We start from the raw sequence: 26,725 nt of genomic DNA, 5'->3' as shown, positions 1-26,725 counted from the left end.
AACGTTGACATGAAAAGAAAAAAGTTAAAAAAATTATTAAAAAAAATATATATATATATTTTTTAAATATCATGTAATCTTTCGCGGGCCGGTCAGAATCATCCCGCGGGCCGTATCCGGCCCGCGGGCCGTACAATGCCCAGGTCTGGTCTAGTACAATGAAAAGCGGTTTGGCATCCAACCAAGCAGTGTATGTGTTACTAGCTATGTTTCAAGTCCCTTGTCTAAATTGATAATTCCTGTTCCTGGCCAAATTCCCAATCAGGTCTCTGACATCAGGGCCACCTAAATCATCCCTTCCCCTTAATCAATCCCTGTCTCCTGAACCGTTCAGCCATTGTGTAGTGTGATGTGTGCCGGGTGCCAGTGTATGGTAGCCATTGAGCCTGCATAGCCACAAGGTTGGGTGCTACCAGTGGTGCTGAAGGAGGCTATACCCTACATTGTAAAGCGCTTTGAGTCTGAGAATAGCGCTATATAAATGTAATGAATTATTATTATTATTATTATTATTATTATTATTATTATTATTATTATTATTATTATTATTATTATTATTGTTGTTATTATTATTATAAAGTCATCTTAAAATGGGAGCATTCTGAATAGAACCCTGTGCTCTCTGCTCCTCTCTTCTCAGGCTCTGCGGAGGACGACCTGATCCTGGAGGTGGTGATCATGATAGGAACTGTGTCCATGGATGACTCCTGCGCCGCCATGTTGGCCAAGTCTGGCATCATCCCCGCCCTCATAGAGCTACTGAACGGTAACAATGGGAGTCACCTACAGGCCCCACAATACCATATTACAGGGTTCACACAAGGTCCTTGAAGTGCTTAAAGTGCTTGATTTTTGTAAACAAAAAAAGTCAAGGCCTGGAATTCCTTTAAAACAGCCAATTTTATTTATTTTTTTTTTAACTTTGACCAGTCACCTGGTTCTTTTAGCGTTTATCGCTTTTTCTTCGCATTCATACTTGGTCAAGTTCGACCGACAGAAGCAGGCTGAAAGGGTTCAGATGGGGGGGAAAGACATTCTGGGAAAGGCACGGCTGCCGTCCGGGATTCGAACGCGCTCAGCCCCAGATCCGCGCGAGCGCGGTTGTCCACGGCGCTGAAATAGCACTCGCGGTACGTGGTGAGCTACTGGAGCTCCCCACAGCCAATTTTTTTTAAGTGCTTAAAAAGTCCTTGCAATTAAAACCAACCATTCACATTGAACGTTTTGTTCATCCATGATAAAATAGTTCTGAATCAAGAAATACATTTTTTTTATTTAAAGTGTAACTGTCGGAAATTGGTTTTAAGATTTTTTTCTATAAAAAAAACGGCATTTAAAAGTGTTATCCTTTTAAATGCCCTTTTAAAATGAAAAATAGTGCTTAGAAAAGTACTTGAAAGTCCTTGAATTTCATATTACAACAATGTCTGTGGGACCCCTGGTAGACCGTTTACGCAGAACACAACGCAGAGCGAACATCCATCTCCGCTGCATTTGTGGTTCTGAAAGGTCTGTCGGAATGGACGTGATAAGTGAGGAAAAGACACGTTCATATCTGACATGGGGAAATAAATAGGCCTATCCAGCGGAAAATAATCAGGAATTAAGCCATATAACATATAGTGCGTTGTCTAAGCTGATAGGTCTAAACATCAGAATCTCAAACAAAACGTGGACATGAAATAAACGAGGACTTGTCAGTAGTTGTCTCATTCACATCCCTACTCGGTACCATCAGCCAGAACTCTGCATAACTTGCGTAACTTGCTGAGATTGTATTTGTTGGCCGGCCACATTATTATTGGGCCCTTGCTGATGGCATTACTCATGTTTAATAGATAGCTCTGGCGAGGCCTGAGGCTTTAGCCTTGAGGGTTCACATTTAACTCGGATATGTCAGTACAAGAATGATGAATATCTATGGAAGTCAATAACAAAGTCAGTCAGTTGATGTATTATGAGTCGTCTAATATTGGACATCTTCACCACGCCACTTTGTGTCAGGAGGATGTTGAAATGACAGGATTAAAGGGACATTTTGCCAATTTTTTTCTTTAACCCTTTAGGGAGGTGTAGTGGTTACGTCATTGTTGTTTTTCCGGCCGGTCCACCTTGCTTGAAATTCCAATGTATTTCCAATGGACACATTTCTAAATCGTCTCGTTTAAAACAAATAAAGCATGAACATTGGCATGGTGTACCTTTCTGTGTGTATTCATCCACAATCTATAGCTCAACATGAAACAATTCGCAATTAATCGTAAAATAATTACATACAGTATAATTAATTTTATTTCAACCAAAAATGCTTAAACAATAATGTTAGTGATAGAAGGGAACTCATTTTGTGCAAAAATGGAAAGCTTGCCAATGTTCACGAGGCAGAATTATTACAATAGCCGACAATATCTGTCAACCACCAGGTTCTATTGTCCAAACTTAGACATTTTAATTTCTCTGAAAGAGCTCTATTGTGGATGAAATCATATCTATCCAGTAGAAAGCAATGTGTTTGTGTTGATGGTGTCAAATCTCCCTACCTTGACTGTTATACAGGCCTTCCACAGGGTTCAAGTCTTGGGCCAATACTGTTCTCATTATTTATCAATGACATACCCGATGCATGCCATAACACCAATATCCAAATGTATGCTGACGACTGTGTAATCTTTACATCTGCAAAATCAATACAAGATGCCTGTGCAACTCTGACATCTGCAATGACCCATGTTCAAAACTGGCTAACAAAATCATGTCTTTCACTTAACACCAAGAAAAAAGTGTGTATGATGTTCACGAAGTCACCAGTAGAGGTCACTCACTCTAATGTGTTTCTGGGAGAGGCGGAGCTGGACATTGTAAATGAGTTCAAGTATCTTGGGGTCACATTGGACTCTACATTGACCTTCAAAAGTCACGTGAAGAAAGTAACAAACACAGTCAAGTTTAACATCGAAAACTTCAGGCAGATCAGGCCCTGCCTACCAGTTAATGCTGCAAGGATGTTTATGCATTCAATGATTTTATCACACATTGAGTACTGTTTTATCAACTGGTCTCTTTCATATGTCACTACTCTTACACCAATAGAATTACTCTACAAAAAAGCCATAAAAGTATTTGATAGGAAACCAAATTAATTTCACCACTGTAATATCTTAGAAAAACATAACATGCTAAGTTTCGCGAATTTCCAAGTTTTTAAATATACTTGCTTCATGTACAAGGTTCTGCATGGACTTGCCCCTCCCCCATTGAGTGAGTTCATCCAACAAAAAGGAGACACTGGCATTACCACCAGGGCCATCAGTAGAGGGGACTGTAAGGTGCCTTTTCGGTATACTACCTTTGCAAAAACTGTGTTCTCTGTTAAAGGTGGTAACTACTGGAATAACCTACCAGTTGCGATTAGAGAGTGCCCCACATACTCCATGTTCAAGACCCATCTTAAACTGCATCTCAAGGCAAACCAGAACTGTGATCATTTTTAATCTAATTTAGTTATGTAACTTGTTTTTATTGTTGTTTTTATCATTGATTGTCACAATGCTTTTACCTTAAGCAGGCTATTTATTGAAAGAGTTTTTTATGTCTCCTGTTTAGGGACTACGGGTGTAAATTAGCTCTTGCTACAACCCTGCATGTCTAAATTTTGTATTTGTACTTGATGTTCATTGACATGTGTTGTCCCTACCAAATAAACTATCAAATCAAATCAATACATTTTCCCAATGATAAATGCCTATATGGGTGGACCGCGCGGGAAACTAAAGTGACGTCAGACTACACCTCCCTATTGTTATGATGAGATGAGGTCATGTGATAATCGTGTTCTGTGTCTCGAGAGCTTGGCCACCTTGCCCCAGCTTCCGGCAGGGTGTCAAAAACTAGTGATGTCAGTATTATCGGCCGATATTGGCATTAAAATTTTATATCGGAAATTATCTGTATCGGTTAAAAAAAATCGTTTTTTAATTTTGTTTACATTTATTTAACCTTTATTTACCCAGGCAAGCAAGTAAGAACAAATTCTTATTTTATTTATTGTCAAAAGCATGCATAATGTTGTGTTAATTCCACGACAAGAGATATGAAAAAAAGAAATAAAAACTAAAAACACTGTAGCACTCAACACTTTGATGAACATTGTTACTCAGCTGATAGAGTTGTGCCCTTCCTGATGACTTGTCGTACAGAACTTGTAAGTCGCTTTGGATAAAAGCGTCAGCTAAATGACTAAATGTAAATGTGAATATGTAATGTTAATTACCTGAAATTATTCAGTTTTTGGGGGGGGGGGGGGGGGGACCCTGCATATATCGATATCGGTTGATATCAGTATCGGAAATTAAGAGTTGGACAATATCGGTATACCGGATATCGGTAAATAAAAGAAGCAAATATCGAACATCCCTATCAAAAACTCTTCTTTTCTCTCCCTGGTTGGATAGCTAACATAGTGTCGCTACCACCTGGTTATGTAATGAAAGAGGCTGGATATAGGATGTAACTGATTCTGTGTGATGGAAACCAAGCAACAGTGTTTGTTGTACAACTCTCGTGTGAAACACATTTAAAATCTGAAGACATTTTGTTCCGCTCTGATTTTGTTTTTGTTCCACTGCAAGTCTCTCATAGCCAGACCTCTCTTCACACTGTGTTAGCGCTATGCCAGCAGTCCGCTATACTAGTAGGAACAACCATAGAACTATATGAGGGAACAACCATAGAACTGTATGAGGGAACAACTATAGAACTGTATGAGGGAACAACTATAGAACTGTATGAGGGAACAACTATAGAACTGTATGAGGGAACAACATCTCCAGCAGTCCGCTCGACTAGTAGGAACTAACTATAGAACTGTATGAGGGAACAACTATAGAACTGTATGAGGGAACAACATCTCCAGCAGTCCGCTAGACCAGTAGGAACAACTATAGAACTGTATGAGGGAACAACTATAGAACTGTATGAGGGAACAACTATAGAACTGTATGAGGGAACAACATCTCCAGCAGTCCGCTAGACCAGTAGGAACAACTATAGAACTGTATGAGGGAACAACTATAGAACTGTATGAGGGAACAACTATAGAACTGTATGAGGGAACAACATCTCCAGCAGTCCGCTAGACCAGTAGGAACAACTATAGAACTATATGAGGGAACAACTATAGAACTGTATGAGGGAACAACATCTCCAGCAGTCCGCTAGACCAGTAGGAACAACTATAGAACTATATGAGGGAACAACTATAGAACTGTATGAGGGAACAACTATAGAACTGTATGAGGGAGGGCGCCTAGGTGGTGCAGTGGGCAAGGCGCTCACCACCAATGCAGGAGACGCTGGGTTCGAGCCCAGCTCTCCGCATTGCTATCAGCTTGGCTGGTCGTTCATACTAATACAATTGGCAGTATTAGGGGGTGGGAAGCTGATGGGTGGGGATCGGACGTTGTGGACAGCGACTCCTACAGGTCGGTTGGTGCGCCTGCGCAGCAGAATCAGGAAGCGACGGGGGCGGCGTGCCCTCCAAACGCAGACCCCCGACGCTGAGAGATCGCGCTGTGCAGGTGAAAAGATGGGACTGCTGCTTGCTCGAGTACCGGAGGGGACACGTGATGTAAGGCTTAGTCCACATTGCAGCCGGCTTGTGGGAGGCATGGCCTAACAGCGTTCGAGACAGGGGAGGGTAGAATTGGACGATACGAAATTGGGATGGGAGAAAAAATAGAAAATGGGAGAAAAAAGTAGATAAAAAAAAAAAAAACTGTATGAGGGAACAACATCTCCAGCAGTCCGCTCGACTAGTAGGAACTAACTATAGAACTGTATGAGGGAACAACTATAGAACTATATGAGGGAACAACTATAGAACTGTATGAGGGAACAACTATAGAACTGTATGAGGGAACAACTATAGAACTGTATGAGGGAACAACTATAGAACTGTATGAGGGAACAACTATAGAACTGTATGAGGGAACAACTATAGAACTGTATGAGGGAACAACATCTCCAGCAGTCCGCTAGACTAGTAGGAACTAACTATAGAACTGTATGAGGGAACAACATCTCCAGCAGTCCGCTAGACCAGTAGGAACAACTATAGAACTGCACAGTTTGGGAACTGCTGGGTTAGTTCTGTTTGTAGTCCAGAAGTGGACAAATGTCCCGAGTCCGGTCCTGCAGAGTCGTCTCCCCGGTGGCCGTGTTTTGTTCGCCGCCGCGTCCTCCATTCTAACCATAGATATATATATAGAACACTAGATAGCTTCTCCGCCTTAAGCTATCTAGTGTTCTATATATATCTATGATTCTAACCCTGTCGTTCAAAGTTTGCTTCCTGTCTAAACTTATTTCCTCTTCCTGTCACCAGCCCAGCAGGAAGACGACGAGTTTGTCTGCCAAATCGTCTACGTCTTCTACCAGATGGTCTTCCACCAGGCCACCAGGGACGTCATCATCAAAGACACCCGTATCCTTCTGTGGGGGGCGGCGGAGGTGGCCCTGGCCGTCCGGTAATCGGAATGATTCCCGGTTTGATTCCCCACTCCTCCCGGGTGGGCAGCGTGTCGAAATGTCCTTGAGAGCGAAACGCTTAAACCCCCTAAATCAGGGGTGGGCAACTTTGTATATGGTGAGAGCCACTAAATTTCCACAATCAATCTGGGCGGCCGCATTGTTTATCGGCAGTCCCGCCAGTAGTACCCCATCACTCAAATAGCCCATAATAGTCACAGATGTGATAAATAAGGCATATAAACAATTATAATTAGTTGTAACTTTGTTTTTATTCCATTTAGAACGCATTTAGTAATGCTTAATTTCTACTTTATGAATTTATAAATACAGCTGAATTTGAAAGTATTGCTGTGTAACCCAAATATACAAAAATTACAAATTATAATTAAGGCTTCTATTAAAATAAATGTATGAACTTAAAGCCCATTGCTCAACAAACACAAAGCAGCATTCCTGCTGCATTTCACTACAACAGTAAATCAAAAGTGCAATAATAAATGATTTTGTTAAATGTATAAACTTTTATCTTGGTACTAAACAAAACATTCCTGAGTGCTTCATATCCATAACATGCATTTCAGTGTCATCTGAACACTACAAAAGTAAACAAGTAGCCAAGTGCAATACTCATCAGAATAATGAATTCCTTTATGTGCAATTCTACATGCCTCCCATTGACCCTTTATCAAACTGGCATGACATTCACCCTCCCCCCACAGTGGGTCAATAATGGTTCTGTCTTTAATGAGACACTTGTGGTCTCTCCTGTTGGCGCACAATAGAAGGAATGTCAACTTCAATGTTTGTGCATGCAATCTGCATCAGATGAAATAACGTTAAATTTGTGTGTGCACGCGCGTGCACATCCATGCACGTACTTCTGCTCAGTGCTGCGACGGCGTGGTACCGCGTGGCATGACCACTGCACCCCTGATTATTAGTGACCCACAATAGATGGAAATTATGTTAGCGAACTTACCTGATGTATAATGCAGTGCAGCATTGGACACTCAACGCCACTCTGCCTTAGAAGCCCGGCGAATCCTGTGTGTTTTCCTTTCATTGCGGGTGCTCCATCGGTAACAACAGCGGACAGTTTATCAAACCCCCCATATTGCTGCACAGCACTTTCAACAGCGTTGAATATGTCCACACTAGGGCTGACCCCTATTAGTCGAATAGTCGACTAATCGATTGAAAGGAGCCGTAGTCGACTGCCAACCTCTAAGTCGAATGCAAAAAAAAAATATATATATATTATATATATATATTATAATTTATTTTTTTATATAAATATTGGCTTGGGGCCGCATGGAGCGTGGGTGAGGGCCGCATGCGGCCCGCGGGCCGCCAGTTGCCCCTCCCTGCCCTAAATGCTCCCGATGAGCAGGTTGGTGCCGCGCACGAGTCGGTGTGTGAATGTGTGAGTGAACGGGTGAGTTGTAGAGCGCTATAATAAACGCAGACCGTTTACCACTTACCATGCCACAGAAAAAGCTCATACAATCATAATACACCCCTCCCACAGTGCCACCGCGATGTTTGCTCCCATGGCCATGTGCAGAATCCTATAGGAACCCCATATTTACCACTCTCTAGCACCCAGAAATAAACCTGCCCCTATTTATGTTATGTGTGTATATTTTCGCCCCTTTTCATGTTATGTACGTTTCCATGGAAACCGACAGTACCACCCTATGTCTCTCCTCGCCCGTCGGCTCTCCTCCGCAATCACCACGGCAACCCCCGTAATCCCAACCCCCCCCCCTCCCTCCCAACGTACCCCGTGTTTACACCCTCCGTACTGCCATGCGGTTCTGGGTCTGCGGCTGTCGGGCCTGAGAGAGAGAGAGAGAGAGACAGAGAGAATATCACAGATGGATATCTGGTGCCAAAGGAAGCGTCTCCTCCTCCTCCACCCTCAGAGAGTTTCCACCCCCCCCCCCCCCCCCCCCCCCCCCCCCCCCCGGCCGCAGGGCACCTGTGTTATGTCTCCTGCCCCTCTGTAGATAGAGGAGGTGTCCCCTCCTTCACCACGTCCTGATGGAAGACGGGCTGACGGAGTGATGGGGTGGAGGAGGGCTCGAACGCTACATCGAAAGTAACCATGATGAAACGTTTCAGGAGAGAGGGAGAAGGAGAGGGAGGGAGAGAGAGGGAGAAAGAGAGAGAGAGGGATGGAGAGAGATAGAGAGGGAGAAAGAGAGGGAGGGAGAGAGAGGAAGAGAAAGATAGAGGGGGAGAGGGAGGAAGAGAGAGAAGGAGATAGAGGGAGAAAGAGAGAGAGAGGGAGAGATAGAGAGAGGGAGAGATAGAGAGAGAGAGAGAGAGAGAGAGAGAGAGAGGGAGAGTATCATTGCAGTGAGTTGGACTACTTGACTCCAGGACCCCACCAGAGGCTCCAGCTTACCTCATCGACCTGATGCACGATAAGAACGCCGAGATCCGCAAGGTCTGCGACAATACTCTGGACATCATCGCTGTAAGTATCCGCTGGCGGGGGGGGGGGGGGGGGGTTGGGCGGGGGGGGGGGGGGGGGGGGGGGGGGGGGGGGGTTGGGCGGGGGGGGGGGTTCCGGGAAAACATGTGTGGCGTATCAAGTCGGTGAGTTACACTTAGTCATCCACGGTGACACACTGCCTTCTGGGAAGGGATGGAGTTACTTTTTCATTATTACGGGTTTCGTGAGAAACCGCGTTGAAATGTACTGGTAAGACCCGGGAAGAAAAGGCAGACGTAAGCTCACTGTTCCAAAACGAACACGTACAGTAATAGCTGTAGGTCGGTGGGTAATGGAGTGTGTTTGAGCGCCCTGTTTAATAAACCAAGGCTGATGCTACAGAGCAGCAGCGCCTCCGTAACTGACCCCGCCGCCATGTTTTTGTTGTTGTCATGGATACGCTGTGTCGTCACAATGGTGGAACCGCCTTCCCATCACAGTCAGGACAGACAGCTGCAACCATCACAGTCAGGACAGCTGCAACCATCACAGTCAGGACAGCTGCAACCATCACAGTCAGGACAGCTGCAACCATCACAGTCAGGACAGCTGCAACCATCACAGTCAGGACAGCTGAAACCATCACAGTCAGGACAGCTGAAAACCATCACAGTCAGGACAGCTGAAACCATCACAGTCAGGACAGCTGCAACCATCACAGTCAGGACAGCTGCAACCATCACAGTCAGGACAGCTGAAACCATCACAGTCAGGACAGACAGCTGAAACCATCACAATCAGGACAGACAGCTGAAACCACCACAGTCAGGACAGACAGCTGAAACCACCACAGTCAGGACAGACAGCTGAAACCACCACAGTCAGGACAGCTGAAACCATCACAGTCAGGACAGCTGAAACCACCACAGTCAGGACAGACAGCTGAAACCACCACAGTCAGGACAGACAGCTGAAACCATCACAGTCAAGACAGACAGCTGAAACCATCACAGTCAGGACAGACAGCTGAAACCACCACAGTCAGGACAGACAGCTGAAACCACCACAGTCAGGACAGCTGAAACCACCACAGTCAGGACAGACAGCTGACACCATCACAGTCAGGACAGACAGCTGAAACCATCACAGTCAGGACAGCTGAAACCACCACAGTCAGGAGAGCTGAAACCATCACAGTCAGAACAGACAGCTGAAACCATCACAGTCAGGACAGCTGAAACCACCACAGTCAGGACAGACAGCTGAAACCATCACAGTCAGGACAGCTGAACCCATCACAGTCAGGACAGACAGCTGAAACCATCACAGTCAGGACAGCTGAAACCGTCACAGTCAGGACAACTGAAACCACCACAGTCAGGACAGACAGCTGAAACCATCACAGTCAGGACAGCTGAACCCACCACAGTCAGGACAGACAGCTGAAACCATCACAGTCAGGACAGACAGCTGAAACCATCACAGTCAGGACAGCTGAAACCACCACAGTCAGGAGAGCTGAAACCATCACAGTCAGGACAGACAGCTGAAACCATCACAGTCAGGACAGACAGCTGAAACCATCACAGTCAGGACAGACAGCTGAAACCACCACAGTCAGGAGAGCTGAAACCATCACAGTCAGGACAGCTGAAACCATCACAGTCAGGACAGACAGCTGAAACCACCACAGTCAGGACAGACAGCTGAAACCACCACAGTCAGGACAGCTGAAACCACCACAGTCAGGACAGACAGCTGAAACCACCACAGTCAGGACAGCTGAAACCATCACAGTCAGGACAGCTGAAACCACCACAGTCAGGAGAGCTGAAACCATCACAGTCAGGACAGCTGAAACCACCACAGTCAGGACAGACCGCTGAAACCACCACAGTCAGGAGAGCTGAAACCATCACAGTCAGAACAGACAGCTGAAACCATCACAGTCAGGACAGCTGAAACCACCACAGTCAGGACAGACAGCTGAAACCATCACAGTCAGGACAGACAGCTGAAACCGTCACAGTCAGGACAGACAGCTGAAACCACCACAGTCAGGACAGACAGCTAAAACCATCACAGTCAGGACAGCTGAAACCACCACAGTCAGGACAGACAGCTGAAACCATCACAGTCAGGACAGACAGCTGAAACCATCACAGTCAGGACAGACAGCTGAAACCATCACAGTCAGGACAGACAGCTGAAACCATCACAGTCAGGACAGACAGCTGAAACCATCACAGTCAGGACAGACAGCTGAAACCACCACAGTCAGGACAGACAGCTGAAACCACCACAGTCAGGACAGACAGCTGAAACCATCACAGTCAGGACAGACAGCTGAAACCATCACAGTCAGGACAGCTGAAACCATCACAGTCATGACAGACAGCTGAAACCATCACAGTCAGGACAGACAGCTGAAACCACCACAGTCAGGACAGACAGCTGAAACCACCACAGTCAGGACAGCTGACACCATCACAGTCAGGACAGACAGCTGAAACCATCACAGTCAGGACAGACGGCTGAAACCACCACAGTCAGGACAGACAGCTGAAACCACCACAGTCAGGACAGACGGCTGAAACCACCACAGTCAGGACAGACGGCTGAAACCATCACAGTCAGGACAGACGGCTGAAACCATCACAGTCAGGACAGCTGAAACCATCACAGTCAGGACAGACAGCTGAAACCATCACAGTCAGGACAGACAGCTGAAACCATCACAGTCAGGACAGACAGCTGCAACCATCACAGTCAGGACAGACAGCTGAAACCACCACAGTCAGGACAGACAGCTGAAACCACCACAGTCAGGACAGCTGAAACCACCACAGTCAGGACAGACAGCTGAAACCATCACAGTCAGGACAGACAGCTGAAACCACCACAGTCAGGACAGACAGCTGAAACCATCACAGTCAGGACAGCTGAAACCACCACAGTCAGGAGAGCTGAAACCACCACAGTCAGGACAGACCGCTGAAACCACCACAGTCAGGAGAGCTGAAACCATCACAGTCAGAACAGACAGCTGAAACCATCACAGTCAGGACAGCTGAAACCGTCACAGTCAGGACAGACAGCTAAAACCATCACAGTCAGGACAGCTGAAACCACCACAGTCAGGACAGACAGCTGAAACCACCACAGTCAGGACAGACAGCTGAAACCACCACAGTCAGGACAGACGGCTGAAACCATCACAGTCAGGACAGACGGCTGAAACCATCACAGTCAGGACAGACAGCTGAAACCATCACAGTCAGGACAGACAGCTGCAACCATCACAGTCAGGACAGACAGCTGCAACCATCACAATCAGGACAGACAGCTGAAACCATCACAGTCAGGACAGACAGCTGAAACCATCACAGTCAGGACAGACAGCTGAAACCACCACAGTCAGGACAGACAGCTGAAACCACCACAGTCAGGACAGACAACTGAAACCACCACAGTCAGGACAGACAGCTGAAACCACCACAGTCAGGACAGACAGCTGAAACCATCACAGTCAGGACAGACAGCTGAAACCATCACAGTCAGGACAGACAGCTGCAACCATCACAGTCAGGACAGACAGCTGAAACCATCACAGTCAGGACAGACAGCTGAAACCATCACAGTCAGGACAGACAGCTGAAACCATCACAGTCAGGACAGACAGCTGAAACCACCACAGTCAGGACAGACAGCTGAAACCACCACAGTCAGGACAGACAGCTGAAACCATCACAGTCAGGACAGACAGCTGAAACCATCACAGTCAGGACAGACAGCTGAAACCACCACAGTCAGGACAGACAGCTGAAACCATCACAGTCAGGACAGACAGCTGAAACCATCACAGTCAGGACAGCTGAAACCATCACAGTCAGGACAGACAGCTGAAACCATCACAGTCAGGACAGACAGCTGAAACCATCTCAGTCAGGACAGACAGCTGAAACCATCATAGTCAGGACAGACAGCTGAAACCATCACAGTCAGGACAGACAGCTGAAACCATCACAGTCAGGACAGACAGCTGAAACCACCACAGTCAGGACAGCTGAAACCATCACAGTCAGGACAGACAGCTGAAACCATCACAGTCAGGACAGACAGCTGAAACCATCACAGTCAGGACAGACAGCTGAAACCATCACAGTCAGGACAGACAGCTGAAACCATCACAGTCAGGACAGACAGCTGAAACCACCACAGTCAGGACAGACAGCTGAAGCCACCACAGTCAGGACAGACAGCTGAAACCATCACAGTCAGGACAGACAGCTGAAACCATCACAGTCAGGACAGACAGCTGAAACCATCACAGTCAGGACAGACAGCTGAAACCATCACAGTCAGGACAGACAGCTGAAACCACCACAGTCAGGACAGACAGCTGAAACCATCACAGTCAGGACAGACAGCTGAAACCATCACAGTCAGGACAGACAGCTGAAACCACCACAGTCAGGACAGACAGCTGAAACCACCACAGTCAGGACAGACAGCTGAAACCACCACAGTCAGGACAGACAGCTGAAACCATCACAGTCAGGACAGACAGCTGAAACCACCACAGTCAGGACAGACAGCTGAAACCATCACAGTCAGGACAGACAGCTGAAACCACCACAGTCAGGACAGACAGCTGAAACCATCACAGTCAGGACAGACAGCTGAGACCATCACAGTCAGGACAGACAGCTGAAACCATCACAGCCAGGACAGCTGAAACCACCACAGTCAGGAGAGCTGAAACCACCACAGTCAGGACAGACAGCTGAAACCATCACAGTCAGGACAGACAGCTGAAACCATCACAGTCAGGACAGTTGGCTGAAACCACCACAGTCAGGACAGACAGCTGAAACCACCACAGTCAGGACAGACAGCTGAAACCACCACAGTCAGGACAGACAGCTGAAACCACCACAGTCAGGACAGACAGCTGAAACCATCACAGTCAGGACAGACAGCTGAAAGCACCACAGTCAGGACAGACAGCTGAAACCACCACAGTCAGGACAGACAGCTGAAACCATCACAGTCAGGACAGACAGCTGAAACCATCACAGTCAGGACAGACAGCTGAAACCATCACAGTCAGGACAGACAGCTGAAACCATCACAGTCAGGACAGACAGCTGAAACCATCACAGTCAGGACAGACAGCTGAAACCATCACAGTCAGGACAGACAGCTGAAACCATCACAGTCAGGACAGACAGCTGAAACCATCACAGTCAGGACATTGATTGATTGATTGATTGATTGAAAAGTTTATTAACAGATTGCAGAATGGGTACAGTACAGTACAGCTCAATACATACAATTGTTAAGGGGATGCAGACCAGAGAAAGACTTTCGTCTTGTTTACATCAGGGTCCCCCATTTTCAATTCATCATAACATATATGACATACATGACATACAGATAGACAGTACTGCTACATCTATACATTTATGACATATCAGATTTGCAAATTCAGTACTGTTTGTGATACAAAAGTGTCCAGAAAAAGAGTGTATATACATTTGGCGTAGAAACTGTACATTGGAGGAGGTTGGGTGGGTGGGGTGGGGTTGGGTGGGTGGGTGAGGGCTGTACATTGGAGGTGGGGGGGGGGGGGGGGGGTTGGGTAGGGGACACACACACATTTTACACTGTACATTGGAATACTGACAAAGCCTTACTTGGTCATTTACTGTACAACTAGGTTAGGACATTTGTAGGGGCCAGTTTCGAATTGCAGTCTCACGTAGGTGTTTTTTGAGAGTGTTTTTGAAAGTGGACAGACAGCTGAAACCATCACAGTCAGCACTGCTGTGCTACTATCCCTATACTACTACCTACTATGCTAATATGTCTATACTACTTAGACTTACTATGCACTCACGCTCAACACTGTTTGACAAATACCACTGACTCTTAGCTGCCAGTGGTGTACCCCTCCTACTGACTTGTTGTACACAATTTGTAAGTCGCTTTGGATAAAAGCGTCAGCTAAACGACTAAATGTACTGTAAATCTGTTACAGGTTTTGGAGCTTCTGGCAAATCATGACATGTTTACTCACTTGACTTACTTACATGTGATTTAATTTCGGTACACTGGTATGAGAAAGTGGACCTCAAAGTCTTTCTACCAGCTGTGATTCTATCCACACACACACACACACACACACACACACACCCACGACGATCGGCCGAAACGGCGTGACCCAAGCGTGTAGTAAGCGTGTAGCGAACCGCCAGATGTTATCAAACTAGTGGCGCTGCGTCTCCATGACGACGTAACACAAGACAGATGAGGCTACTTCAAAAACCTTTTTTTTCCCCCTCCTTCAATCGAAAAAAAATGTTTGATCAAATGTGACGTGATTATTGACTTACGAATATGAATTCATTTTAAATGGACCCTTTGATTTCTAGTGCGTTTCCATTCCCTCTCTAAAGTAAACACTTCTCTTCTGCCTAAACAACACACTCCTCCTCTCTTCCTGCCGTACCTAAGTCACATTTTACATGTGTGTGTGTGTGTGTGTGTGTGTGTGTGTGTGTGTGTGTGTGTGTGTGTGTGTGTGCGTGTGTGTGTAGGTGTGTAGGTGTGTGTGGGAAATTATTATTATATATTTTTTTTATTCATAGTGACCTTTAGTTAAACCCTCCGCCTCACCTTAATAAGGTAGTATAATCAACAGTCTGGGAGTTGACAGTAGCTATTAGCTGACTGACGGATTCCTGGGGTCAGTTCTGTGACTGACACGTGTGGTCAGCTCCCAGTCGGCGTGTGATCAGTGCCAGACCTCAGATCAGCGTAATTAGCTGTAGATTACAGCCGGGCCGGTTAGCCGGGGCAGAGGAAGTGTTTCATTGAAATTATCAGTGAGACCTATTAAGCTGTGAACCACATGAAAGGGAGGCAGGCGGCTCTGGAGAGTGTCAGAGAGAGAGAGAGAGAGAGAGAGAGAGAGAGGTGGGTCAGAGAGAGAGAGAGAGAGAGAGAGAGAGAGAGAGAGAGAGAGAGAGAGAGAGAGTGGGTCAGAGAGAGAGAGAGAGAGAGGTGGGTCAGAGAGAGAGAGAGAAAACAAAGCTGCAGCTAGCAGGCACACACACACACATATATATATATATTATAAATACATACACGCACATACACACATATTTTTTTCCTTTACATAAGGGAGGTGATAGGGATAATAATTATCGTCCTATCTCCAGGTTACCTTGCCTAGCTAAAGTCCTGGAAACACTAGTAAAAAAAACATACGTTTTTCCTTTCAATTAACTCCATACTTAGTTCTCAGCAATCTGGTTTTAGAGCCAAACACAGTACTACATCAGCCATCACTCTGGTTACAAAAGATATTATCTCAGCATTAGATAAGAAGAAACATTGTGCTGCCCTCTTTGTAGATTTATCAAAAGCCTTTGATACAGTTGATCACTACTTACCTCTAAAGAAACTATTTAACATTGGGTTGGATGATAATGCCTGTGTCTGGTTTCAGGATTATCTATATTCTAGGCGGCAGTGTGTGAAGTTAGGTCAAGCCCAATCTGAATTATTGGCCATGACTAAAGGTGTGCCACAAGGTTCAGTTTTGGGTCCTGTCCTTTTTACAATTTATATTAATGATATTGTTTCTTCTTTGTCATGCCCATTTGTATGCTGATGACACAATTGTGTACTGTATTGCTGACTCTGTACAGTTGGCCATTGAGAAATTGCAACTTTCCTTTTATGCTCTACAGGATGCCCTTGCTAGTCTTAAATTGGTTCTTAATGCTAGTAAGACAAAGAACCAGAAATATTAACTTTGATGATGTGTGGATATCTACTGTCAGCGGCTCTTGTGTAGAGAGAGTCACATCTTGGCCTGTGGCTTGACGAGAAATTTACATTTAAGTTCCATGTGGACAATCTTGCTTCTAAACTGCGACCGAAAATTGGTTTCCTGTGCAGAAACACATCCAATTGTCCTCTATTTAGTAGAAAAATAATAGTTGAATCAGTTTTGGATTATGGTGATGTAATTTATAGGCATGCTGCAGCATCAACTCTTAAACCTCTGGATTCTGCGTATCACTCAGCTCTTAGGTTTATTACTGGTGACATATATTATACTCACCATTGTGTCCTGTATGATAGGGTGGGTGGGTTGGCCTTCTCTTACAGAAAGGCGCAACAAACACTGTTATTTGTTTATTTTTAAAGCCCTTATTGGTAAACAACCTGTTTATATCTCTTCACTGTTAGATTGGAATATTGGAACCTATTCAACTCGACCGAATGACTGGATGGTACTTAGGGTTCCTCAAGTTTGTTCTGATCTAGGGAAGTCAGCTTTTTCCTTTGATGCCTCTAACTCATGGAATGTCCTCCAACTCTCTCTGAAATTGGAGGTTCTCCCTTCTCTTGGTATGTTTATGCTCTGTTTATGCTCTGTAAATAACTCATGTACAGATACCGATATGCCCTACTTGTTTACTTGTTTATTGCACAATGTCGCTCTTGGTTGGATTCTTATTATATATTATTACTATTGTATTATGCACATCGTTGCGGGCAAGACCCCCCGCATTTCACTGTATACCTGTATGCTGTGACAAATAAAAACTCTGTGTATCTTGTATGTATCTCTTTCTTGTAAACGTATGATTTCAGACCATTGTGTAACTGTTTTAGCTGAATCTTTTTTAATTATTTTAAAGTTTTAAATTTTTACTCTGGTGTTTAATTTTCTGTGAATATTGCTTGTATTATGTACTGTTTACATTTTGTACAATCGTCTTTTCTGTAAATGAGGGAAACCTCAGAAGCTTAAGATTTTAAATAAAGGTTGAAATGAAAAAATGAAAAATACAATATAAATACAAAGACGCACACACACACATATATATATATATATATATACACGCACACACATTTTGGAGCCACATGCTATTTTAGCAGCACACGCCATAACTGCAGTCTTCAAATATTCCCCTTTGATCAATATATCCCTCCATGTCATGTACACATACAGAACACGTCTCTCTCTCTCTCTCTCTCTCTCTCTCTCTCTCTCTCTCTCTCTCTCTCTCACACACAGAGACACATAAACACACACACAAACATACTCTTTCTCTCTACACAGAGACAGACAGACACACATCTCAAAGAGAGAGACTTTGTAGATGTCTCCAACCGGGACAGAGGGCCGATTCACGTGGATATATTCTGAGCCCGATCGAGTTTCCAAGAGGAACATATTGGAACCGCTGCGAACACTGCTTTATATCCCAACCCCCCCCCCCCCCCCCCCCCCCCCCCCCTGCACTGCCATGAGCTCACTGGCTAATGATTGATTAGCCTCTGTATCAAACCCATGCTAAAGGAACTAATCGCCCTGTGTAAACTTAGTGTAAGTCATTTAGCCTCTCTCTAATAGCATGATAAATATCCCCATTGACAAAAAGTGTCACTGCCACTTGGGGGACCGGGGTCTGAGGAGCGGCCTGCGTGTAGCCGGGGCCGCCGCGTGACAATCAATGGCCCCGTTTGAGGGCCGGGGGCCTCAGCTGGCTGTCAGTGCCCAGGAGGGGGGGGTCTGCTCTGCGTCCGGATGATTAATCTGCCCTGCCGGGGCGTCGTGGAGCGGGTCTCAAAGGCCGCCTTTATCTCTCCGGCCCTGCGGAGCAAGGACAACAAGAGCCCTGCGCCTGGCTGTCCTCCACCAAGCTACACACGCTACTCAGCCTGGCCTGGCCCTCCTCCACCAAGCTAGACACCCTACTCAGCCTGGCCTGGCCCTCCTCCACCAAGCTAGACACGCTACTCAGCCTGGCCTGGCCCTCCTCCACCAAGCTACACACACTACTCAGCCTGGCCTGGCCCTCCTCCACCAAGCTAGACACACTACTCAGGCTGAGGTTACACCTTTCGTATCATCTTCGTATTGTTTTCTTATACGCATCGCCGCGTATCGCCGCGACGTCATGCGCCTCGAGTCACACTTTCGTTTTTTTTTCGTTTTTGTCACCAGAGCACACTGATGTAGTACACTGCCAAAGCAGTAGGTGGCAGTAGGTGGCAAACATGAAGGCAATTTCAACCAATCAGAACGAATGTGCCAATACACTTCCTGGTGGAAGCTCCAGCAAAGAAAATGTCAATAAGGCAGGCGCCTATGCCGCGCCACCATCTTGCTTTACTCAATGCAGCAATAATTTTTCAGCAAAGCCTAATAAAAGTGCAATAAACAAAACGGATACATTCACTGTGTGTTCTGCCTGTCATTTGTTGATGAAACAAAACTAACATCAACACAAGTGACCACCAAGAGTGGATAGTTTAGGCTAAAAAACGATCGGTAGCATTGTAGCAGTTAGCTGCATGCTAACGTCAATGGAGTATGCCATTATAACAATATAGCATTGTGGCTAGAAGCTAACGTTAGCTCACGCTACTTAGCCAGCATCAAAACTGATGATATCGCGAGCTATCAGTAGTTAGATAACATTAGAGACAACGCTGTGTGTATTAAACAAAGGTGAATAGATGACTGGGCCATTTTGTTTAATGCTTCTTAAGTTGAAAGAGGAACTCTGAGCTAACAGGGTCTGAATCCTGATAGCTCACGTTAGCCAGCTGGTAATGCTAGCAGAATGAATGGATGTAAACTTTATTTAACATATTGCATATGGGTACAATACAATACGGCTCAATACAAACAATTGTTAAGGGAATGCAGACTGTTGTAGCTTGGACTGGGGTCCTTATAACAATAACTTGACAACACATGGTAGCTGAAGCTATTTGGGACACGGAGCTCTGTCCCAAACACACACACTGTACACAGGAAGGGCACGCAGATGGTATCTACTGCGCATGGGCGTTTTCGCAACAACTGCTCCGTGCTGACTACACGCTGTATTCCTGGCGTTTTTTTTGCGTATCTCCAAACGCAAACACAATTTTGCGTTTCAGCCGTATCCACAAAAAAACGCCAATAAAAGCGTTCCTGTGTAGATAGGACATGAAACGTCGTCAAAAAATTATATAAAAAAAAAAAGGAATGCACTAGTCTAACCATAGCCTCAGCCTGGCCCTCCTCCACCAAGCTACACACACTACTCAGCCTGGCCTGGCCCTCCTCCACCAAGCTAGACACACTACTCAGCCTGGCCCTCCTCCACCAAGCTACACACACTACTCAGCCTGGCCCTCCTCCACCAAGCTACACACACTACTCAGCCTGGCCTGGCCCTCCTCCACCAAGCTACACACACTACTCAGCCTGGCCTGGCCCTCCTCCACCAAGCTACACACACTACTCAGCCTGGCCTGGCCCTCCTCCACCAAGCTACACACAGACAGACAGACAGACAGACAGACAGACAGACAGACAGACAGACAGACAGACAGACAGACAGACAGACAGACAGACAGACAGACAGACAGACAGACAGACAGACAGACAGACAGACAGACAGACAGACAGACAGACAGACAGACAGACAGACAGACAGACAGACAGACAGACAGACAGACAGACACACACACACACACACACACACACACACACACACACACACACACACACACACACAGACAGACAGACAGACAGACAGACAGACAGACAGACAGACAGACAGACAGACAGACAGACAGACAGACAGACAGACAGACAGACAGACAGACAGACAGACAGACAGACAGACAGACAGATACATACATACACACGTACGTACATATACACATATGGTACATACATACGGTATACACATATAAACACACACAGAAATACTCAAATACACTCTCTCACACACACAAACACTCAGAAATACTGGCCACTCTCTCTCTCTCTCTCTCATAATACTGACACTCTCTCGCTCACTGTGTGGAGGTCCTGTGACTCCCTGCTGGGATGAGCTAATACGATGGTCAGTGAGCGGGGGAGGGTGTTGGACCTCTTCAGCCCTGAGGTGATGTTTTCAAAAGGAGTGTTGTGAACCAATCCAAGGCCCCCACTGTGTGTGTGTGTGTGTGTGTGTGTGTGTGTGTGTGTGTGTGTGTGTGTGTGTGTGTGTGTGTGTGTGTGTGTGTGTGTGTGTGTGTGTGTGTGTGTGTGTGTGTGTGTGTGTGTGTGTGTGTGTGTGTGTGTGTGTGTGTGTGTGTGTGTGTGTGTGTGTGTGTGTGTGTGTGTGTGCGTGTGTATAAGAGACAGGATGTGTGTGTGCTGGCATGTTTAAGAGGCTATATTTGTCTATAGTTCTATATATAAGACTATATGGCTCATAGTTCTATGGGTTTTCTCCTGGGTAGATCAACACACACACACACACACACACCATAGAGGCTTGAATACGGTGCTGGAGGCAGAAGAGACGTGCATGCTGGATAGACACTCCTGCCATTGTCCTTCGCGGGCGTTAGAACCGGAGTCGGTCCCCGGTAGGGGTGGGAATCACCAGAGGCCTCACGATACGATATTATCACGATACTTAAGTCACGGTGCGATAGTATTGCGATTCAAAATATATTGCGATATGCTGAGTATTGCGATATTAATATTGCGATATATTGCGATTTATTACCTTTTTTTAACTGCAAAGTAAAACGTTGTCAACATTTTTCAGTTTTCAGTCTGTTCATCTCACTTCAGGCGGCTAGGTGGTGTAGTGGGCAAGGCGCTCGCCATTAACGCTGGAGACGCTGGGTTCGAATCCAGCTCTCGGCGTTGCTATCAGCTTGGCTGGTCGTTCACACTAACACAATTGGCAGTGTTAGGGGTGGGAAAGCTGATGGGTGGGTCCTGGGCGTTGTGGACAGCGACCCCTACAGTTCGGTCGGGGCACCTGCACAGCGAGGGTAGGATCTGGAGGGAGGTAGTGTGACCTTCCACACGTTACACTCTCCCAGTGAGAATCTGCGCTGCCAGGCTGGCTGCCGGCTGGCTGCACATGCGTCGGAGGAAAGCATGTGACAGTCTCCGGCCTCCCGGACCAACAGTAGGGGGGAGTGTGCAACAACCAGGAAGGGGGTTGGGAATTGGCATAACGACTAACAGTGGGATGGGAGAAAAATCGGAAAAAGGAGGGGCGGCTAGGTGGTGTAGTCGGCAAGGCACTCGCCACCAATGTGGAGACGCTGGGTTCGCGTGTTCGAATCCAGCTCTCCACATTGTTTTCAGTTTGGCTGGTCGTCCGTACTAATACAATTGGCAGTATTAGAGGGTGGGAAACTGATGGGTGGGGATCGGGCGTTGTGGACAGCGACTCCTACAGGTCGGTTGGTGCGCCTGCGCAGTAGAATCAGGAAGTGTCGGGGGCAGCGTGAGCCTCCCACGCGTTACTCCTCGCCACTGAGAGATCGAGCTGCGCAGGTGAAAAGATGCGACTGCTGTTACCTCAAGTACCGGAGGGGACTTGTGCTATGTATGACTTAGTCCACATTGCAGCCGGCTTGTGGGAGGCAAGAAACAGCGTTCGTGACAGGGGAGGGTTGAATTGGATGATACGAAATTGGGATGGGAGAAAATATAGAAAAATGGGAGAAAAGTGGATAAAAAAGAAAATCGGAAAAAGGAGTGGGGGAAAAAGATTAAAAAAAAAATATATATATATATATATATAATAATTTTTATTGCAGTAAATGGGATTTTCTCAAGCAGACAGATGTTGCATGTACCTGACAAACTGAACTGTTTGTATTACAGTCATATTCCAACTTAACTGAATGCACGTGTGTGTGTGGACTACTGTACTATTACAGGTATTGAAATGAACAACGCAACTTCCTTATACAAACATTTATAAATAATATTAATTATTATTTTAAATAATAAAATATCGATACTTGGCGTCCTTGTATCGATACAGTATCGCCACGCAAAGTATTGCAATACTACTACGTATCGATATTTCCCCCCACCACTAGTCCCCGGGCTCTGCACTGTGTCAGCCTTCCTGCTCCTGGAGAGTTAGGACCCGGGCTCTGCCTTCCTGGAGAGTTAGGACCCGGGCTCTGCCTTCCTGGAGAGTTAGGACCCGGGTTCTGCTTTCCTGGAGAGTTAGGACCCGGGCTCTGCTTTCCTGGAGAGTTAGGACCCGGGCTCTGTCTTCCTGGAGAGTTAGGACCCGGGCTCTGCCTTCCTGGAGAGTTAGGACCCGGGCTCTGCCTTCCTGGAGAGTTAGGACCCGGGCTCTGCTGCTCCTGGAGAGTTAGGACCCGGGCCCTGCCTTCCTGGAGAGTTAGGACCCGGGCCCTGCCTTCCTGGAGAGTTAGGACCCGGGCTCTGCCTTCCTGGAGAGTTAGGACCCGGGCTCTGCCTTCCTGGAGAGTTAGGACCCGGGTTCTGCCTTCCTGGAGAGTTAGGACCCGGGCTCTGCCTTCCTGGAGAGTTAGGACCCGGGCTCTGCCTTCCTGGAGAGTTAGGACCCGGGCTCTGCTGCTCCTGGAGAGTTAGGACCCGGGCTCTGCCTTCCTGGAGAGTTAGGACCCGGGATCTGCTGCTCCTGGAGAGTTAGGACCCGGGCTCTGCCTTCCTGGAGAGTTAGGACCCGGGCTCTGCCTTCCTGGAGAGTTAGGATGGGTCACATGCAGACGGTACGTTCCTCGTACGTACGTGTAAAATGGTCTCGGCAAAGACTTTGCTTTCATTTCCATTACTGGAGAACGTCAGCACACTTACTGGACTTCAAGTTTCACTTTATTAAATAGGCTACTGAGCTATCGCTCACATTTAGTCTCTTGAGTGTCTCTGTGTCTCTGTGTGTTCCATTCAAAGTTCCACTGGCACTCACTCACAAACTCCTCATCTCTGGCTCTCTTTTTCCCTCCCTCCCTCCCTCCCTTCATCCCATCCCTCTTCGTCTTGCCATGTTGGCCCTGATTAAGTGGAACATGCTTCCTTTCCACATCAACAAAGCAGATTCAGTCAAAGCCTCAAAAGACGGCTTTTAAAGGTCCCATGCATTATAAATGGCCTTTTCCAGTGTTTAGCATTGTTTCCTAGCAATGGGGGATTATATCAATGTGGTCTGTGTCTCTAATTATCATATTGACTCATCAGTCTAGTCTCGAATTCACGAGATCTTCCCTCACTCAACTAAGCCATTCTGATTTGACTCGCAATGCGACGTAGCAAGGAGCTGATTGAGCTGATTGTGATCTGATTGGCTCTGTGGTTGTAGTCACCGCCCACAATTCGCTCAACAACAGAGCAGTGAAATTACTTCCTCAAACAGAGGGTGCGACAGACAGCAGAGAACGAGCGAGCGAGAGAGAGAGAGGGAGAGAGAGAGGGAGAGAGAGGGAGAGAGTGACTGACACTCAAAGCGCTTATGGGCGGAGCCCATCCAATAACAGCCTGAAATCCTGAGGTAGAAAAATTATGCTTTTGAGTACTTCATTAGAAATACAAAACAATGACATTTTTTTTTAAATACTTTACATATGTGTTCCATAGACTCACAGGAATTGTGTAAAGTTGCCCAAATAGTGCAAGGAATAGCAATGCATGGGACCTTTAACTGATTGACCTTTTCTTTCTTTTTTTGTCGTCTTTGTTTCTTGTTTGACTGCACCCGTGCCTTGTTTCTAGGGCTGGGCGATATATATCGAGTATACTCGATGTATCACGGCTTGTTCTACATGAGATGTAGTAAATTACTATATCGTGAACATCGAGTATATGTTGTCACGTCGCGGCTGAGATGAGACTTGCTTTAGCGCAGAGCTTTCCTCTCATTTCATTATAGACACAGACCAGCGCGGACCTTAAATGACATGCAATTGTAATTTCATTAGACACAGACCAGCACAGACCTTTAATGACATGCAATTTAATTGACGCGAGCAATGGCCTAAAGTTAGCTGCTGACTAAGTTATCCCACATAACTAGGCTAAGCTAACTAGCGTTAGCTGCTAACCCTGGAAACGCTCAAAGCGGACTCCACGACACTAGTTCCATTCGTGAGGAAAGGGGGTGGGGTAATATTGGTGAGGCTTGACAACAGAAGTTCAAACATAACTTCATATTTATTGGTTATTCGTTTCTTCATATCGGGCATCCAGTTCCCATCACTGTGTTCAACTTCCTGTGTTGACATTCGAGTGTGACATCATCACCTACGGCAGCTTATACGCTCAAAATGCAAACCTACAAAACCGGGGGGGGGGGGGGGGGGGGGGGGGGGGGGGGCTCTCTTGCGCATTCTCGCTCTCTCACTCTCGCTCTCTCTACATTCAATCATTTAAAGTAGCCAAACGTTACAGTATAAATACTAACTGGATAGTTGATGATATAAACATTTAATTTCATTATCTGAAATATTCTAAAATCATTAAGTCTGCTATAAGCCATTATCCCTTTGTGTGTGATTATTATTTTCTCACAGTGTGTCAGTGTGTATATATATATACACATATATATATATGTGTGTGTTTGGCTAAAGTGGATAGAAAACGCAGTACTGTGCAAAAGTCTTAGGCACCCAAGAGTTTTTATATAAATAGTCTTAGATGTAAATACATTTCTTTATTAGTGTGTCAGTAGACTACTCTTAGTACATTTGCATTAAATGATTTTTTAAAGCATCTTCATGGTTTAATAATGCAAACATATGTTACAGGGACTTATTATAATCATCATATTGGCATGACTGTATGCATCAAAGGGTTAAATCAAGCATTTTTTTGTGCTTTAGAGGAAATGTCAAAATATCGCGATATATATCGTGTATCGTGATATGGCCAAAAAATATTGCGATATCATTTAGAGGCCATATCGCCCAGCCCTACTTGTTTCACGTTTCTCTTATTGCTTTGTTGTGCGTGGCACTTTGGGTTCTGTAAATTAAAGGGATAGTTCCGATTTTTGGAACCCTAAGCCCTCTTTTATTCAGTACAATACCCTTTTCAGCCCAAATCCATGCTGTTCCTCATAGTAGCTCCGGCTAGTTAGGCACAAACCACGATGCAAAGTCAATGGGTTCACGCTCCTGTCCAAACTGGCTTGTACAGACGGGAGCTTGGCCCCATTCACTTTGCATTGGCTTGTGGCCAACTAGCCGGAACTTGTATGAGGAACGGCATCAGCGGATATGGCTTCCAAGAGCCAGAAGTATCCCTATAAGGTGCTAGGGCTGCTAAATTAGAATTTCGAATTTAATTTCGAATTTACATAAAAACACGAGATTCAAACTTGAAGGGAGAAATGCGAATTTGAAAAAAAAATATATAATAATAATTAGTTTTAATAAAATGTTTTAATATTAGTATTTAAAAACAATAAGCGGGCAGGTCATATAGGTGGGACTGTGCTGAAAAGAATGATACCAAACATATCATGGTAAAAAGAAGTTGCCAAAACTTTGAAAATAGCTTTTTTTAGGTTATTTATTTATTATTATTTTATTTTTACACTGAAATTCGAATTCGAATTCGAACTTGTCTACAATTTTGCAACGAATTTCGAATTAGATTTTTTGTTAAAGTGACAGCCCCTATATGAATCAAATCTATATTTAATTTCATGTCAAACTTTTATTTTAACTCCGGGCGGCTGGGTGGCGTAGCGGAGATTGCGCTCATCGCCAATGCGAGAGACTGCGGTATTGAATCCCAGTCTCAGCATTGCCTTTGGCTTGGGCCGACCGTCGTACTGGCTCATTTGGCAGAGTCAGCGGGTGGAAGTCGATGGGTGGGGATTGGACGTTGTGGACAGCGACCCCTACAGGTCGGTTGGGAGACGCCTGCACAGC

At 45.8% G+C, this 26,725-nt stretch overlaps 1 protein-coding gene across 1 annotated transcript in view; it reads left to right on the top strand.

Annotated features, from left to right (window-relative positions):
* Positions 1 to 26,725, top strand: part of kifap3a (kinesin-associated protein 3a) — a 111,478-nt gene that overhangs the window by 54,820 nt on the left and 29,933 nt on the right. Inside the window, exons 13-15 of the mRNA XM_084308345.1 lie at positions 641 to 766; positions 6,383 to 6,481; positions 8,925 to 9,010. Coding sequence (XP_084164471.1) covers positions 641 to 766; positions 6,383 to 6,481; positions 8,925 to 9,010 — 311 coding nt within the window. The remainder of the gene's footprint in view (positions 1 to 640; positions 767 to 6,382; positions 6,482 to 8,924; positions 9,011 to 26,725) is intronic.

Source organism: Notolepis coatsorum, assembly GCF_963971535.1.
Source record: "Notolepis coatsorum genome assembly, chromosome: 2".
In the NCBI taxonomy this organism is placed as follows: Eukaryota; Metazoa; Chordata; class Actinopteri; order Aulopiformes; family Paralepididae; genus Notolepis; species Notolepis coatsorum.
Note: the sequence above shows the minus strand (reverse complement) of the source record. Positions and strands in the feature narration are given on the sequence as shown.